Source organism: Erythrolamprus reginae, chromosome 1 (assembly GCF_031021105.1).
Source record: "Erythrolamprus reginae isolate rEryReg1 chromosome 1, rEryReg1.hap1, whole genome shotgun sequence".
NCBI lineage: Eukaryota > Metazoa > Chordata > Lepidosauria > Squamata > Dipsadidae > Erythrolamprus > Erythrolamprus reginae.
The window spans coordinates 13,727,339-13,746,380 of NC_091950.1; the positions used below are offsets into that span (position 1 = coordinate 13,727,339).

Here is a 19,042-nt window from a genome sequence, read left to right on the forward strand (position 1 = left end):
CACTAATCAGCATACATTAAAATGAAATGGTCCTAAAAACATTGTAAAATCAAATCAGTCATGTGATTGACTTGCTTTATGACCATAATGAGCAGGCTCCGTTATGATTATAAATGGAGGAGTACCGTAGAGAGAGGAAAAGGCAATGATCCTTAATTTTTTGTTTTATCTGACATTTGTGTCGTTTGGGGAGGGTGAAGATTGAAAATGGGAACTCTATTTCATCCCCAAATAGTTTGAGACAGGAATAGATCCCCTGACTACTGGCCCCATTCCGACAATTACCAGTAGTCCTCGACTTACGACTACGACGGAGGCCAAGATTTCTGTTGACAAGGGACACGGCGACTGTCGTAAATATGAACCAGTTTCCAAACACCCCAATTTTGATCACACCACCAAGGGGCGTAAATGGTGAAAAACGGTCATAAGTCACTTGTTGCGATTTTGAATGATCACTAAATTATAAATCGAGGACTCCCTGCAATCTACAGGGGAGACTGAATGTTTGCCGCTTATTAGGGACCTACACAACCCATTCAACAGCATTAAATCCAGCACCTCTACCCAACTTAGCTAAGGTCCCTGCAATGCCAAGTAGCATTTCTACAGGGATAGTAAACAAAGATGACGGCCTCAACCGCATAATAACAATAACAATAACAATAATAATAATAATAATTGATTGGATTTGTAATCCCAGGCACCTGCACATATAAAGGCAGTTGGGCTGACACCACATAGTGGCAACCAACATCTTGATTTTTGAGGCCCCTGAGAACAATATTGGGGTCCTCAAATAATTCCTGCAAATATAGATGATACTAGAGCAATACCTCAGCAACTTTGATATGTGAGGACTTCAACTCCCAGAATTCATTTCTCCCCATCTCTCTTTTCCTTCCTTTCTTCCTTCCCCATCCCTCTTTTCCTTCCTTCCTTCCTGTCTTAACCATCCTCCTTTCTTTTCCTTCCCTCCTTCCTTCTCTCTCTTCTTCCTTCTTCTATTCTCCCTCCCCTTCTCTCCCTCTCTTTTCCTTCTGTCCTTCCTTCAATAATAATAATAATAATAATAATAATAATAATAATAATAATAATAATTTATTAGATTTGTATGCCACCCCTCTCCGAGGACTCGGGGCAGCTCACAACAATAAATATAAAAAATAGGAAAAATTCCTTCCTTCCTTTCTCTGCCTTTTCCTCCCTCCCTCTTTTCTTTCCCTCCCTCCTTCATTCTTGCCTTCTCCCTCCCCTTTCCTTCCTTCTTTCCTTCCTTTCTGTCTCTGCCTTTTCCTTCCTTCCTCTTTTCTTTCCTTCGCTCCTTCATTCTTACCTTCTCCCTCCCCTTTCCTTCCTTCTTTCCTTCCTTCCTTTCTCTGCATTTTCCTTCCTCCCTCTTTTCTTTCCTTCGCTCCTTCATTCTTACCTTCTCCCTCCCCTTTCCTTCCTTCCTTCCTTCTTTCCTTCCTTCCTTTCTCTGCATTTTCCTTCCTCCCTCTTTCATTCTTACCTTCTCCCTCCCCTTTCCTTCCTTCCTTCTTTCCTTCCTTCCTGTCTCTGCCTTTTCCTTCCTTCCTCTTTTCTTTCCTTCGCTCCTTCCTTCCCTCTCTTCTTCCTTCTTCCCCTCTCCTCCTTTCCTTCCATTCCTCCCTTTTTCTTTCTTTCTTTCATTCCTTCCCTATCTCATCTTTTCCTTCCTTCTCTTCCTTTTTCTTTCCCATCCTCCCTCCTTCCTTCTCCCCTCCACCTCCTCTTTCCCTCCCTCCCTTCCTTTCTGTTAGTTTTTAATCTTCATTAATGAAAAATGCAAAACCATATCTTAGCCCACAGGATGTGCCTGTCTCGTTCTATCGTAAATCACCTTCCAAATATGTTCCCCACGTTTGTCTGGGCTGCCCAGTTTTCCTCCTACAGAACAAGCAGATGTTGAATCTTCACACCAACGCATATTGGACATCTGGAACTCACTGCCACAAGAATTAAAGGCGGGAGAACAAAATGCTCAAGAAAAGGAATTTAAATCTCTAGAGAAGAATGAAATTGTCTATGCATGGGCCATTAGCCACCTTATGTCAACAGAACCACACTTAGTAAAATGCTACCCTTCCCACTCACATATTGATTAGGAAACGCCCAATCCATGTTTATATGGTGATTGTTTATGTCAACAGTAGCTGCATTTGCATCTCAGTTGAGGCCAAGCTGTTTAAAAACTACCAGGGCAAAACATTTCAAACAAAGAAGAAATTGGAGCTTGCATTCTGAAGTAAATACGTACTTCTTTTAAAAGAAAAAATTAAACATATCCTGTGTCCTTTAAAAAAAAAAAAAGTCCTTTCCAGAATTTGGGTACCACCTGGAGGATATAGAAACATAGAAACATAGAAGACTGACGGCAGAAAAAGACCTCATGGTCCATCTAGTCTGCCCTTATACTATTTCCTGTATTTTATCTTACAATGGATATATGTTTACCCCAGGCATGTTTAAATTCAGTTACTGTGGATTTACCAGCCATGTCTGCTGGAAGTTTGTTCCAAGGATCTACTACTCTTTCAGTAAAATAATATTTTCTCATGTTGCCTTTGATCTTTCCCCCAACTAACTTCAGATTGTGTCCCCTTGTTCTTGTGTTCACTTTCCTATTAAAGACACTTCCCTCCTGAACCTTATTTAACCCTTTTAACATATTTAAATGTTTGGATCATGTCCCCCCTTTTCCTTCTGTCCTCCAGACTATACAGATTGAGTTCATGAAGTCTTTCCTGATACGTTTGATGCTTAAGACCTTCCACCATTCTTGTAGCTTGTCTTTGGACCCGTTCAATTTTGTCAATATCTTTTTGTAGGTGAGGTCTCCAGAACTGAACACAGTACTCCAAATGTGGTCTCACCAGCACTCTATATAAGGGGATCACAATCTCCCTCTTCCTGCTTGTTATACCTCTAGCTATGCAGCCAAGCATCCTACTTGCTTTTCCTATCGCCCGACCATCTACAGAGGATCAAAAAAAGTGCAGAAGATATCTATGTATATTTGTTGTGTTAATGGCTTTGATATGTGTTTTATAATGTTTGTTTTTTTTCATTTTTTGGTATGCCTTTTTTGTGTTCTTCTTTCTTTTTTTTTTGCTGTGGTGTTTCCCCCCCTCTTATTTTGTACTTTGTTTTTAAAGTTTATATACTAATAAAAATTATTTAAAACCCCCAAAAAGTGCTTCCAGCCAACATGAAACATACGGAAAGGCCTCGGGAGGCCTACAATGACATGGTTTGTGGCTGCCATATTGACTTTTTTGACCTCAACATCACTGGATTCCAAGTCCCATGTGTTTAATAGCCTCCTAATTTTCTCCACATCTGGACTCACTCCATCCCAGTTCAGATGCCTAAGGATTTCACTGAGTTTGGAGCGCACGATATACTCCCGCTGAAAATAATGCACGCCAACACCCAGAACCACAAAGCTACACGCTGAAAATTCTGGGTGGGCACCCCAAAACAACCCAGGTTCAAAACTTTACCGTATCTGTCACAATATCCCTCTTAAAGTTAATTCTAAAACAAATCTTGGTAAATTATGCCAAAGTAGTTATAGGTAGTCCCTGACTTATAACCTTTCATTTAGTGACAATTGCAAATTATAGCAGCACTGAAAATTTATTTATTTATCGACTGATTGATTGATTTTATTTTATTTGATTTGTATGCCGCCCCTCTCCGTAGACTCGGGGCGGCTAACAACAGCAAAAAGACAATATGAACAAATCTAATATTAAAAGTAATGTAAAAAACCCCCAATTTAAGAACCCAATCATACATACAGACATACCATGCATACATTTTATAAGCCTGGGGGGAAGGGAATATCTCAATTCCCCCATGCCTGACGACAGAAGTGGGTTTTCAGGAGCTTGCGAAAGGCAAGGAGGGTGGGGGCAACTCTGATATCTGCGGGGAGTTGGTTCCAGAGGGCCGGGGCCGCCACAGAGAAGGCTCTTCCCCTGGGTCCTGCCAAAGGACATTATTTAGTTGACGGGACCTGGAGAAGGCCAACTCTGTGAGACCTAACCGGTCGCTGGGATTCGTGCGGCACAAGGCGTTCCAGGAGATAATCTGGTCCGGTGCCATGAAGGGCTTTTATGCTGCCCTTCTCCTTAGACTCATGGTGGCTTACAACATGTTAGCAATAGCACTTTTTAGCAGAGCCAGCCTATTGCCCCCACAATCTGGGTCCTCATTTTATCCACCTCGGAAGGATGGAAGGCTGAGTCAACCTTGAGCCGGTGATGAGATTTGAACTGCTGACCTGCAGATCTAGCAGTCAGCTTTAGTGGTCTGCAGTATTGCACTCTATCCGCTGCACCACCCTGGCTCATGTGATTTATGACCATTTTTCACACTTACAACTACTGGTCATAGAGTTAAAATTTAGATGCTTGGCAACTGGCATGTACCTATGACAGTTGTACTGTCTCCACATCACATGACACCATTTGTGATCTTTCCCAGCCAGTTTCCAACAAGCAAAGTCAAGGGGGGGGGAGCCACATTCACTTAACCCCCATGTGATTCACTTAACAACTGTGTGATTCACTTAACAACCATGTGATTCGCTTAACAACTGCCAAAAAAAGTTGTCAAATGAGGCACAACTCACTTAACAGTCTGCTTGCAAATAAAAATTTGAAGTTCAATTGTGGCTATAAACCGAGGACCACCTGTAAAAGTAGTTTTTGTTTGTGTTACAACACACAAACCCACAATACCCTTCACAATGGGGACATTAAAACTGACTTAAAGAGTGCCATCTATGTTTGAAAATATTCCAAAATGTTCAAGATGTGAATACAAAACTCAATGAAATGACCAATGCTAATTCTCATTCAAGGAGATTTGTTTATATAATATGGTACGATTAATCCTTGATCTCCGACCACTGTTGAGCCCAAAGTTTCTGTTGTTAAGTGAGACAGTCGTTAAGTGAGTTATTCCCCATTTTACTACCTTTCTTGCCACAGTTGTAGAGTGAATCACTGCATCTGTTTAATAACATGGTTGTTAAGTGAATCTGCCTTCCCCCACCGGCTGTGCTTGTCAGAAGGTCGCAAAAGGGAATGACATGACCGGGAAATGCTGCAAACCGTCATAAATATGAGTCACTTGCCCAGCATCTGAATTCTGATTACGTGACTGCAGAAATGCCACAATTGTTTGTCAAAGGTATGAAAAAGGTATATAAGTCACTTTTTTCAGTGCTGTTATAACTTCAAACGGTCACTACCTGTAAATGTTGTAACTCGAGGACCACCTCAAGTTACGACCCTTTGTTAAGTGACTGTCCAAAATTAAAACCGTTGCTGAAGGAAAGGGCTAACAAATCCTTGAAATTTGATAACTTATTCCGATCACAAAGGAAAAAAATTGGGGACTTTTAAAGGCCGAAGCAACAGCTGGTTTCATGTGACCAAGTCATAGCTGGTCCAATAATGGCTTATAAACAATGAACATTTGGCAAGGTTCACGGAACAAGCCAAAATCCAAATAACAGAGCTTGAAGGTTGAAATGTTGCATATGGGGTTCAGATCATACCTAACATTTTAAAACTTAGGTTTCCTGCTTAAGCAGGGGGGTTGGACTAGAACAGTGATTTTCAACCTTTTTTGAGCCGCGGCACATTTTTTACATTTATAAAACCATGGGGCACAGTTGGGGGGGGGGGGGGCTAAAAAAAGTTTGGACAAAAAAATTATCTCTTCCTCTTTCTCTCCCTTCCTCTTTTTTTTCTCTCTTCCTTCTTTCCTCTTTTTTGCTCTCTTTCTCCCTCCCTCCCTCCCTCCCTCTATGTCTTTCTCTCTCCCACCTTCCCTCCCTCTCTCTCTCTCTTGCTTTCTTTTTTGCTCTCTCTCTTGCTTTCTTTCTGTCTCTTGCTCTCTCTCTTGCTTTCTTTCTTTCTTTCTTGCTCTCTCTCTTGCTTGCTTTCTCTCTTGTTCTCTTTCTCTCTTGCTTGCTTTCTCTCTCTTGCTTGCTTTCTCTCGTTTTCTTTCTCTCTTGCTCTTTCTTTCTCTCTTTCTCTTTCTTTCTTTCTCTTGTTTTCTTTCTCTCTCTTTCTTTCTTTCTTTCTTGCTCTCTCTCTTGCTTTCTTTCTTTCTTGCTCTCTCTCTTGCTTGCTCTCTCTCTTGTTTTCTTTCTCTCTTTCTCTTTCTTTCTTTCTCTCTTTCTCTTTCTCTCTCTTGTTTTCTTTCTCTCTCTGAGCTTCGCGGCACACCTGACCATGTCTCACGGCACACTGGTTGAAAAACACTGGACTAGAAGACCTCCAAGGTCCCTTCCAATGTGTTGTTGTTGTTGTTCTTCTTCTTCTCCTCCTCCTCCTCCTCCTCTCTTCATCTTCTTCTTCTCTCTTTCTTCCTCTTCCTCTTCTTCTTCTTCTTATTATTATCACCATCATCATCATCATCATTATCATCATCATTATTATACAGCCAGTTTAGTCTATCTAGAGAGGCAGGTAGTGTTTTGGGAGGATGCAAATGCAGAAAAGGTGACTTTCTCACTAAACCATGATTTGATCAATTATGATTAAGCTTCTTGGACGCCAAAGCTGTGCTGGCTATTTTTGAAAGAATGTCCACCAGGAAAACCCATCAGAATGGTAGGTTTTTTTACCAACCTTGGGAACTTTAAGAATAGAATAGAATAGGCGTTGATTGCTTACCTGAACGCCTCTTCTCGTACGGTGAGCGGGTACAGCAGTCACATGGGTTGCTCATGTCCAATCCGGTGGAACTGAGCCTAGTATTAAAAAAGCTTGCCGGATCCGCCCCTTCCCCAGAATTCGCGAATCCATAGACTAGGCTCAGTTGTGAAGCTCTTTAGTGTTCAACTCTCATTGTTAGAGGAAGAAAGATATAGAAAGATAAAGAAGACACATATAAGGGCGGGAAGTGACTGCTGTACCCGCTCACCGTACGAGAAGAGGCGTTCAGGTAAGCAATCAACGCCTATTCTCCGTACTGAAGGAGCGGGTCCAGCAGTCACATGGGACATACCCAATAGATGGTCCCTAGGGTGGGATTAGCTTGCTATCGTGTGAGATAACGGATTGGAGTACCCTTCTGCCGAAGGCAGCGTCCGCTGAAGCGTAAGAATCAATTTTGTAGTGCCTGATGAAGGAATTTGGCGAGGCCCAAGTGGCTGCTTTGCAGACCTCCTCCAACGGGGCTTGAGTCGCCCAAGCGGCCGAGGTGGCTGCGCTCCTGGTGGAATGCGCTGTGATGTTCCTTGGAACTGAGAGGGAGGCCGACTCATAGGCCTTAGATATAGTCCCTCTGATCCAACGGCCTATTACTGTTGAAGACACTTTGGCCCCCATGACTCTGGGATGATAGGCTACAAAGAGTGCTTCTGACCTCCGAAAGGGTCCTGTGCGTTGGATATATATTCTCAGCGCTCTGGTGAGATCCAGGGTGTGCCATCTAATTGCCAAGGGATGGTCTCGTTGGAGGCAGAAGGAAGGTAGGACAATGTCCTGAGATCTGTGGAACATGGAACTGACCTTGGGTAAGAAGGTGGGGTCCAGTCGCAAGACTACCTTGTCCTGATGGAATTGACAAAGGTCCTGCCTGATTGAGAGGGCAGCCAGCTCCGAAATGCGTCGGGCAGAGGTAATAGCCACCAGGAATGCTACCTTAAAGGATAGGTACCTGAGGGACGCCGATTTTAGGGGTTCGTATGGTGCCTGCGTGAGGGAATGGAGAACCCGTGGCAAATCCCAGGAAGGATACCTGTGGACCTTGGAAGGTCTGAGATTGGCTATGCCCTTGAGGAATTCCTGAACTTCAGGGAAGGATCGGAGAGGCTGTCTGCGGGGACCCCCTAGGACAGATGAAATGGCTGCCAGATGACGCCGGAGGGTGCTGGTGGAAAGTCCTTTATGGAAGCCTTGCATAAGGAAGGAAATAATTCTGTGTATGGGGATGCACAGAGGGGAGAGACCTTCCTGTAGACACCACTGGTGAAACTTGGACCACGTGTGGTCGTAGATTCGATTGGTCGAACCCCTTCTGGCCTTTAAAATGACCTCCACTGAATCGGGGTCATGACCACGCAGTTCTAGATCTCTCCTGATAACAGCCAGGCGGTGAGGTGGAACCACTCCGGGTCTGGATGGAAAGAGGCCCCCTGCCGCAGCATATCCCCCGAAACGGGGAGTCGCCAAGGGTCCTGGACGGACAGCTGTTGGAGATCCGCGAACCAGGGCCGGCGGGGCCAATGAGGGGCGATTATGATTACTCGGGCCCTCTCGGTGAGGACCTTGTGAATCACGTCCGGGAGGATTGGAATTGGAGGAAATGCGTAGAGTAGGCCTGGAGGCCATGGACTCCGGAGGGCATTGATTGCTTCCGCTCCCGGGGATGGAAATCTGGAATAGAAGCGAGGGAGTTGGGCGTTCGCATTGGTCGCGAAGAGATCCAGGATTGGTAGGCCGAATCTGAGGGTGATTTGATGGAACAGGTCTTGATGGAGGTTCCACTCTCCTGGGTCTATCGTTGCTCGGGATAGCCAATCCGCCTGGACGTTGAGACTCCCCGAGATGTGATCGGCTAGGAGCGACTGGAGATGTTTTTCCGCCCAAAGGCCCAACTTGAGGGCCTCCCTCATGAGAGCCTTGGATCTCGTGCCTCCCTGTCTGCAGATATGGCTTTTTGTGGCAATGTTGTCGGTGAGAATGAGAACGTGCCGGTTGGGGATGCGAGGAGAGAAATGCTTCAGAGCCAGGGAAACGGCTCTTAACTCTAGCCAATTGATTGGCCTGGAAGCTTCCTCCGGGGACCACGTGCCCTGGGCTATCATCCCCTGGGCGTGGGCGCCCCATCCCGATAGACTGGCATCTGTGGTGATGACAAATTGATCCGGGCACCTGAACGGGGATCCTTTGTCCATGGCCGGAGACTTCCACCACTTGAAGGATCTGCGAACACTCAGTGGGATGACAATGCGTCGATTTGAGTTGCTGTGCCCCGATCTCTGAAAAGGCAACAGGAGCCACTGGAGTTCCCTAGCATGAAGGCGAGCCCAGGGAATGATGCCTATGCATGACACCATCTTCCCCAAAAGGGAAGATAGAGTAACTATGGATACTGAAGCATTAGATAAAATGTTAGAAATTAGCTCCACTATACTGAGTTTTCTCTCGGGAGAGAGAAAAACCTGGGAAGATTCTGAATCAATAATGGATCCCAGGTGAGAAATGGATGTGGAAGGTTGGAGGTGACTTTTATCAAGTTGATGGAAAATCCATGGTCCTGAAGGACTGACATGGCGACCGAAAGGTCTGTTTTCACTCTCTCTAGGGAGTTCCCATGAATCAAAATATCATCAAGATAACATAAAATGTGAATGGGAGACGCCCGGATATAGGCCGCCAGGGACCCCAAGAGCTTTGTAAAGACTCGAGGGGCCGAGGAAAGGCCAAATGGCATCGCCCTATACTGGAAGTGCCTGCCTTGAAAGGAAAAACGTAAAAATTTTCTGTGGCATTTGGCTATAGGAATGTGAAGGTAGGCCTCAGTGAGGTCTAAGGAGACCATGAAATCTCCCGAATGAATGGCGGCCAAAATAGAAGACAAGGAGTGCATCTTAAACTTCCTATATTTGATGAATAGGTTTAGTCTCTTTAAATCCAAAATAGCTCTCCAACCTCCGGAGGACTTTGGAACCATAAATAGGATGGAGTAAAAACCTAGGCCCTTCTGATCGGAAGGGACCGGTTGAATGGCTCTGATGGACAATAGATGAGAAATGGCCTCCTCCATACGGTTACAATCTGAGGATGACCTGGGAGAAGGGCAGGAAATAAAACGTTTAGGGGGAGGAGAAATAAATTCTAAAAGAAGGCCTGATTGAACAGTGTCAATGACCCAAGGGTCCTTGGAGGTGAGACGCCATTTAGAGGCGAAATGGGCTAGGCGACCCCCTATGGGAATGGAGGTAAGATTACCATCTAGGTTTTTTTGAAGCCCTGTTAGAGGAAGCTCCCCTTTGGAAGCGAAACCCTCTACCCCTGGAGTTCCTACCTTGGGAACGAAAGCGGGGGGAATACTGACCTGGAGATCTCTGATAGGAAGCCGCTTGATCTTGCTGGCGCCCTGGGCGACGAAAGGACTGCGTTTTGGTAGCCTTTTTTGTGGTTGGACCCAAAACTTTCTTCTTGTCCGTGGTCTCCGTGAGGAGTGGATCCAGAAGATCACCGAAGAGAAGGTCGCGCTTTAAGGGGCCCTGGGATAACTGCCACTTTTGGCGAACTCCCGCTTGCCAAGGGCGAATCCATAGGAGTCTTCTTGCCGTTGTAGAAGCTGCAATAGACTTAGCAGAAAATCTAGTAGATTGCAAGGTGGCATCAGCCACGTACTGGGCAGCTGCAAAGACCTTGTTGAAGTCTTGTTGACCTCTCAAGTCATCGGGAGGAATATGCTGTTGAAGTTGGCGAAGCCACAGCAGCGTGGCTCTGGAGAAAAAGGAAGCCGCTGCAGAACTTTTAATGGCCCAGGAATCAGCGGTGAATCCTCTTTTGAGCATTTGCTCAATGCGCTTGTCCTCTGGGCGGAGGACTTCCTCCGCCTCGCCTGGCACAGCCGCTGCCGAGTGAAGAATCTTGACAGGTTCATCTGGTTTGGGAAAGGATAGAAGCTCTTCATAGGAAGAGGAAAGTTTGTACAACTTTCTATCCTTGGTGGAGGGATTAAGGCCAGATGCTGGAAATTCCCACTGTTTGAGTAAGGCATCTTTAAACAATTTAGGCATAGGAATTACCTCGTTATCCTCCTGTTCCTCTGTGAAGTAAGGTAAATTCTCCTCTGGGGGATCAGTGGAAGTGGAGGATTGTTTCTCCTGGGCCGCTAATCCCGTAGAAATTCTAGCTTTGAGGAGGAGAGATTTGAATAATTGAGAGGGAAAAATAGTAATTGGAGGAGGAACCTTTATTTGGGATTCCTCATCATCTGATAAGCCTTGAAAAGCATCCTCATCATCCTCTATATCCTCATATTCATCCTGGGAGGAATCTGAATCATCCTGAATAGGAGCTCTGACCGCTGGGGAAGAACCCAAGGGGCGGGAGGAGCGAGAAGGAGGAAGAGGTAAGGGAGGCTCATTGATGGTGGAGAGTTTGGCATCAATGGCTTTGGACAGCACAGCAAATATAGACTGGAACTCAGGAGGTAAACTGGAAATATCAGCAGAAATGGCAGAAGAATTCCTAAAGGCCTGGGAAGATCCTGGCTGGGGGGAATCTTCAATAATATCTGGTTCCTCTGGACCTATGCCCCATAGGTTAGGTTGGGGTCTGTCTAGGTTTGGCTCATCCAGAGATAACACAGGGACCCCAGAAGGAGGTAGACTAGAAGCCTCTGGGGGGTCTTGACTACTGATTACTTGGGCCTGCACTTTCAAACGTTTTGCTGATTTGTCATGGATTTTTTGTAGGGCTAGGTCCCTTCTCTTCTCGGCCCTGGTGACCTTGGTCGAGGGGCGGGCCCCTGGAGAAGAGGAGGAAGAGGCCTGGGGGATACTAGTAATTTCATCGCCTGTAGGCCTGGCCTCTCTGGGACCTTTAGTTGTGCCTCTCTTGGGAAAAGTAGCCATAGTCTGATAATTAACAGAAGACAAGGCTGAGCCAATAACTGAATAATAAGGAGAAGAATTTCAAGGACTTCCCAAGAGGAATGGATCCTGCTTCGAGGCCTCGAAGCTGCTGAGACGTGAGGACAATCTGGGCAAACCCAGAGTTCGTGCCCCCAAATCCAGCGGGGCCAGCCTCCCTAAACTTTGTAATTAAGTAAACCAAGGCACTCTGGTTGGAGGCTTAGCCGGTGGAGAATTTAGCCTGGGACCCCCAAGGCCCGCTCCGGGATCCACGCGGTGGACTGAGGCCTACGGGGCTGGCAGGAGGCCAACACGAGAGGCCTAGATTTAAAAAGGGCGCGAAGGCCTTCGCGCCGAAAAAATCGCCCCGTAAATACTTAAAGGGGAAGCGATCGACTAAGTCCAGGAGACTAGAAGGCGTCTCACTCCGCAGGAGGTATTTCTTAAGCCCTTAAATATTTTGTATACAATAATAATCAATAATTCAATATATAAATACTTGCACCAGGACCTCCAGGCCAAAGGATTAGAAGAATCCACAAGCGGCCGCAGGAATCGTAACCGGCAAAAACCGCCGGGGGAAAACGAAACCGCAACTTCTCCCAAGGAAAAAAGCCGAGCCGCTTTATTTTTTTTTTCTTCTAAACGGCTGGCGCAATTAGTGCAAGTAAATGAATAAAGACAATAAATCTTACTACTTTTTGAAGGAAAGATCGAAGGGAAGGTGTTAGAATGTTGAACGAGCTATCACAATACAACCGCAGGATATGCGAACTGAGCGAATTCTGGGGAAGGGGCGGATCCGGCAAGCTTTTTTAATACTAGGCTCAGTTCCACCGGATTGGACATGAGCAACCCATGTGACTGCTGGACCCGCTCCTTCAGTACGGAGAATAGAATAGGATAGTTTATTGGCCAAGTGTGATTGGACACACAAGGAATTTGTCTTTGGTGCATATGCTCTCAGAAAATATACATTTGTCGAGAATCGTGGGGTACAACACTTAATGATTGTCATAGGGGTCAAATAAGCAATGAGGAAACAACCAACATTAATAAAAATCTTAATGATACAAGTAACAACTTGAGTGGGAGGAGATGGGTGATAGGAACGATGAGAAAAAACTAGTAGTAACAGTAGTGCAGACTTAGTAAATACAGTAGTTTGAAAGTGTTGAGGGGATTATTTGTTTAGCAGAGTGATGGCGTTCGGGGGAAAAACTGTTCTTGTGTCTAGTTGTCTTGGTGTGCAGTGCTCTGTAGCGACGTTTTGAGGGTAGGAGTTGAAACAGTTTATGTCCAGGATGCGAAGGGTGGACTTCAATTCCTAGAATTCCCTAGCCAGCATGGCTGGCTGGGGAATTCTGGGAGTTTAAGTCCACTGACCTTAAAGTTCCTAAGTTCGATAAACTGCTACCACAAAACTTTTTTCCAAGCGTCTACAGTTGAGCACCGAGTTCGGATCGTTCCTTCCACCTGGCTGAGCATTCCCACAACCCACACGCAATCCCAGTTCCCCGCAAAAGACAACTGCGCTAAGCTGGTTAGCCTTCACCTAGGCTGCCAATTCTCCACGTCCCGCAAACCAGCCCTTTGGTTCAACTCCTGGTCTTGCACAAAGTCAGAAAAGGGGTTCATTCTGGGTAAAGGGGTGGGGTGGGCAGAAAGCAGGCTAAGCGTGTCCTGCGAATGCAGCATTTGAGGATTTGGGGAGGGGAGGAGCTGCTGCGGTCTAAAGATGGAGCTCCTGCCTCGCAGTCGGGAGGTTGTGAGTTCGATCCTAGGTAGAGGCAGATGTAGCATCTCCTGCTTGGGCAGGGGGTTGGACTAGATGACCTCCAAGGTCCCTCCCAATTCAATTCAAGATAAGATTTATGTGTTATAATAGAATTAGCTAGAATATGTTTGTTTTAGAAGTATATTAGAATTAGTTTATATATGAAGAATTATTATGAGAAGAATTTTGAATTTATTCAGAATTAGTTTTAAATATGAAAAATTATAATGAGAAGTTTAACAAATTATTTCTTAACATTTACAATAATGAATTGTATTTAAATATGTATTCTTTTTTCTTTTGAGATAAGCGGGGAAAATACAACCCCACTTTTATGTTAAATGTATGTGTGTCTGTTCGTCTATTTTATGAAAACTAATAAAAATATTTTAAAAAAAGAAAAAAAACTAATCTAATATTAAAAAGCACGTAAAACCGTATCATATTTAAAAACGCAAACAACATATACATATCCAAACATAAATATTTTAAAAATGCCTGGGGGAAAGGTGTCTCAAGTCCCCCATGCCTGGCGGTATAGATGGGTCTTCAGTAATTTACGAAAGATAAGGAGTGTGAGGGCAATTCTAATCTCCGGGAGGAGTTGATTCCAGAGGGCTGGGGCTGCCACAGAGAAGGCTCTTCCCCTGGGGCCCGCCAAACGACATTGTTTGGTTGACGGGACCCGGAGAAGGCCAACTCTGTGGGACCTTATCAGTCGCTGGGATTCGTGCGGTAGCAGGTGGTTCCGGAGGTACTCTGGTCCAATGCCATGCAGGGCTTTAAAGGTCATAACCAACACTTTGAATTGTGACCGGAAACTGATGGGCAGCCAATGTAGGTCACGGAGTGTTGCAGAAACGTGGGCGAATCTAGGAAGCTCCACAATGGCTCTCGCGGCCGCGTTCTGCACGATCTGAAGTTTCCGAACACTTTTCAAAGGTAGCCCCATGTAGAGAGCATTGCAGTAGTCGAACCTCGAGGTGATGAGGGCATGAGTGACTGTGAGCAGTGACTCCCGGTCCAAATAGGGCCGCAACTGATGCACCAGGCGAACCTGGGCAAACGCCCCCCTCGCCACAGCCGAAAGATGGTGTTCCAATGTCAGCTGTGGATTGAGGAGGGCTGACATTGGAACATCCCAACTCTGTTTATCCAGGGGAGAAAGGGGTTTTATTTTGTTAATAAAGGGATAGCAAAAAGGGGGCCGTGGAAAAAAAACAAAGCCGCCTTCCAACCAGAAGACCAGGGATGCTGAGTTTTTTCGCCCCCATTCAAGGGGGAGAACATCTCATCCCACCCCAGCTGGTCTCAATAAAAGAGGCGGCGTCAAAATAAGGAAGGAGGAATAAAAGGCTCCACAGCAAATTGGTAAAGTATGAGTTTCTCAGAAGTTTCTCCCAGGAACACAAACTAGGACCAAAAGAAAAAAAAACTTTACCAAGGGGGGGAAAAAACTTTCCTACTCTGGAGGGCTCCCCCCAAAAATGCCCCCAACCCCAGGAAAAAGGAAGGGGGGGAGCTTAGAACAAACTTTAAGGGGAGCCAAAGTAAAGTGTAAACTTTTTGCCATCCCTACCTCAAAAACAAAAGGCAGAGGGGGAAAAAAGGAGGAAAAATGATTGCTATGAAAAGACCCAGATGGAAATCAATTCAATCAGCCCATCTATCAATCAGCCCATCTAGAATAGAACAGAATTTTGTATTGGCCAACTGTGATTGTACACACAAGGAATTTGTCTTTGGTGCATATGCTCTCAGTGTACATTTAAAAAAATACTTTTGTCAAGAATCATGAGGTCCAACACTTAATGATTGTCACAGGGGTCAAAGAAGCAATGAAGAAAACTATCAATATTAATTAAAAAATCTTAAGGATACAAGCAACGTTATACTGTAGTCCTAAGTGGGAGGAAAAGGATGATAGGAATGGTGAGAAAAATAGAAAATCTACTTTCTTTCATTTTTCTTTTTTTTTCTTTGTATGTTTTGTTTGTTTAGATTGTTTTTTTATATGTAGATACTTAATAAAGATTATTTTTTAAAAGAAGGAACGATGAGAAAAAAATAGCTGTAACAGTAGTGCAGACTTAGTAAATAGTTGTGAGCTGCCCAGAGTCCACGGAAAGGGGCAGCATACAAGTCCAATCAATCAATCAATCAACCAATCAATCAACCAATCAATAATTTGACAATCTATCAATCAGCCAATCAAGCACTCAATCAATCAATCCATTATCCGTCTTTTGGAAAGGAGCTGCAAAACAAGGAAATGGGGCTCTGGACCCACGAAAATAAAGGCATTCAGGGACGGTCCGAATTCGGAGCCAGGTTGAGCGGCGGGCGTGAGAAAGAGGGGCTCCCGTCTCCGGAGGGAGGGGGGGTGTCCTCGCTTACCGACCACCAGGCACAGCACATCCAGCGCCACGAACAGCTTGGTGCGCTCCATTGCGCTGCGCACGGACGCTCCCGCGAATCCAGAGCCTCACATCGCGCAAAAGACGAGCCGCCGCCGCCGCTTCTTCTGAGGGGAAGAAGCCGAGAGGCGGAGCCGGCCGCGGGTGGGTGAGATGGGCCGGGGGGAAAAGCACCGCCCTCGCCTCGCCTCGCTTCTCTCCTTCGGGGCGAGGCGCAGGGCCGGGCTTAAGGCCTGGCTCCGAGCATGGGCGGAGCGCCTCGGTGTTACGACCCGCAAGTTGAGGCTCACCTGAGAGGCCTCGCCTGTCGGACTGGAAGGGGCTCCTGAGCACGTCAAGAGGGACGTTGGATTTCAAGGAGAACGGAGTTGTTTTTCCCCTCAGTCCGATAGACCTGGCAGTCATAAAGCGAGGAGGGAACCCCCCCCCCCCCCCAGCCACCCTCTCTCTTAATTTAATTTAATTTATTAGATTTGTGGGCCACTCAACTCCTTTCGGACTCATCAGTAAATACAATCAGTAAAAAAAATCATATAGAAACAGTATAAAGTTCGGCTTGGATTGTCGATTTGGCTCATTCCTTGTCAAGTGGACCAGGTGTCCACTTGACTGATTTTTGCAGCCTTATTTGAAAAGAAACCATCACAAAAACCACATATATGATAGGGGGAAACATGCTCTTTCTAACGAAATAAAAGCGAAGGTGGTTGAAGGTGAGAAAATAGAGCTCTGTTCCCTCATCATGAGAAACAACAAAGATTTTTTTCTATCGCTCTCTGTTTTCTCCCCTTCAATCATCTTCATTTTTATTCCATTAGAAAGAGCACGTTTTTTTCTATCATTTATGTGGTTTTGGTGACGGTTTCTTTTCAAATAAGGCTTCAATGTCACCTGGTCCGCTTGACAAAGAATGACCGCCGGAGGCCCAGCTCACTTAACAGTCCGCTTGGCAACAAAAATTTGAAGCTCAATTGTGGCCATAAACTGAGGACCACTCGTAAAAGTAGTTTTTGTTTGCGTTAAAACACACAAAGCCCACAATACCCATCACAATGGGGACATGAAAACTGACTTAAAGATTGCTGTGCCATACGTTTGAAAATCTCCCCCCAAATATTCAAGTTGTTAACACAAAACTCAATGAAATGACCAATGCTAATTCTTATTCAATGAGATTGGTTTATATAAATGTGGTAGAATTAATCCTCGATTTACGACTACCATTGAATCCAAAATTTATGTCGTTAAGTAAAATAGTTGTGTGTTTTGTCCTGTTTTACTACCTTTCTTGCCACAGTTGCCACGGTTCGATAGACTTGGTGGTCGTAAAGTGAGGAGGGAGCTCCCCATGCCTAATTTAATTTAATTTAATTTAATTTAATTTAATTTAAAATTTAATTTAATTTAATTTAAAATTTAATTTAATTTAATTTAATTTAATTTAATTTAATTTAATTTAATTTAATTTAATTTAATTTAATTTAATTTAATTTAATTTAATTTAATTTAATTTAATTTAATTTAATTTAATTTAATTTAATTTAATTTAATTTCATTTCATTTCATTTCATTTCATTTCATTTCATTTCATTTCATTTATTAGATTTGTGGGCTACCCCACTCCTTTTTTACAAAGTAAAAAATAATATAGAAACAGAGTCTTCGGAGAAGGGTGTCAGACAAATTTAATTTAATAATAATAATAATAATAATAATAATAATAATAATAATAATTCTGCTTGGATTGTCAATTTTATTACAGGAAGTCCTCGAAACACCGACCGCCACTGAGCTTTGAAAATCCCAGGGGTTAAGTGAGACGTTGTGAATTTTTGCCCCCCATTCGACCAGCTTTCTCACCACGGTTGCTAAGCGAAGCGCTACAATCAGGTTGTAATGCGTCCGGTTAACGTGAATATGTCTTCCCTCTTGACTTTGCTTGCCTCATAAAGTCACAAAAAGGAATCACCATTGTATATTTGAATCAGTGGCCAAGTGTCTTAATTTTGATCGTGTGGAGGCTGCAAAGGTTATAAGTGTGAAAAAACCCCAGTCCTAAATCGCTTTATTCAGGGCCATTGTAACTTTGAAAGGTCACTAAGAGAACTGTTGGTATGTTGAGGATGATGTGTGTAAGTGCCTTGTGAAGGAGAAAGTTTTGTTTTAATGTTTTCAAGAAAATTTGGGGGTTTGGAGCCCCTGCGATGTTCCTCATCCTTTTATTTTTTTTTCTTTTCTGATTGGAGGAAAGGAAAGTTTCCCACCAGGCGATCCACAAAGAATTTCCCCGCTCAAAAGGCAAATATTCTGTCGCTCAGGATTGAAATGAAGGATCCTTGGGCCTTTTTGACCTTAGAAACATAGATTGATGGCAGAAAAAGACCTCATGGTCCATCTAGTCTGCCCTTATACTATTTCCTATATTTTATCTTAGGATGTAGCTATACTTATCCCAGGCATGTTTAAATTCAGTTACTCTGTATTTATCAATCACATCTGCTGGAAGTTTTTTCCAAGCATCTACTCCTCTTTCAGTCAAATAATATTTTCTCACATTGCTTCTGATCTTTCCCCCAACTAACCTCAGATTGTGGCCCCTTGTGCTTGTGTTCACTTTCCTTCCTTGTTTTCACACACACATTTCTTACCTTAAGTGGTGGCATCATCGGGGCTAATCAAACATGCACTAGGTAGTAGTAACCTAGTTTGGGTAACCTAGCTTGGGGTAATGAGCCATCTGCAAGAAAATAAGCAAGCTCGTTTCCGACTCTTTGAAATCAGGAACACAATAATTCGGAGCAGCTGCCAAACACACCCTTCCACTTTGCTCCTCAGAAAAGAGAAAGGTGAGAACCACAAAGGTTTTCTTATTAGCATCCCTTTGATTTTGATCCGTCCAACCCCATAGCATTGGGTGAGGGAGGGGGGCTCTTAGCAACCAGGAGCACGTGCAGAGTGCCACGCCTTCCTGATGAGATCTCTTCCACAGAATTGTTAAGTCAACACAAATAAAATATTAAAATAAAATAAATAAATTGATGGCAGAAAAAGACCTCATGATCCATCTAGTCTGCCCTTATACTATTTCCTGTATTTTATCTTAGGATGGATATATGTTTATCCCAGACATGTTTCAATTCAGTTACTGTGGATTTACCAACCACATCTACTAGAAGTTTGTTCCAAGCATCTACTACT

At 44.2% G+C, this 19,042-nt stretch overlaps 1 protein-coding gene across 5 annotated transcripts in view; it reads right to left on the reverse strand.

Annotated features, from left to right (window-relative positions):
- Window positions 1–18,686, reverse strand: part of PLPP2 (phospholipid phosphatase 2) — an 83,796-nt gene extending 65,110 nt beyond the window's left edge. For 2 of the 5 annotated variants that reach the window (XR_011558519.1, XM_070744814.1), the window contains exon 1: window positions 18,493–18,686. Coding sequence is in view for 1 of the 5 variants with exons in the window: in XM_070744794.1 (XP_070600895.1) it covers window positions 15,825–15,876 (52 nt within the window). In the remaining 4 variants the exon portion in view is untranslated. Of the gene's footprint in view, window positions 1–15,824; window positions 16,288–18,492 lie in introns of those variants that run through there. The other 3 variants (XR_011558518.1, XR_011558517.1, XM_070744794.1) reach the window with 3 other exon arrangements.
- Window positions 18,687–19,042: the final 356 nt, after the last annotated feature.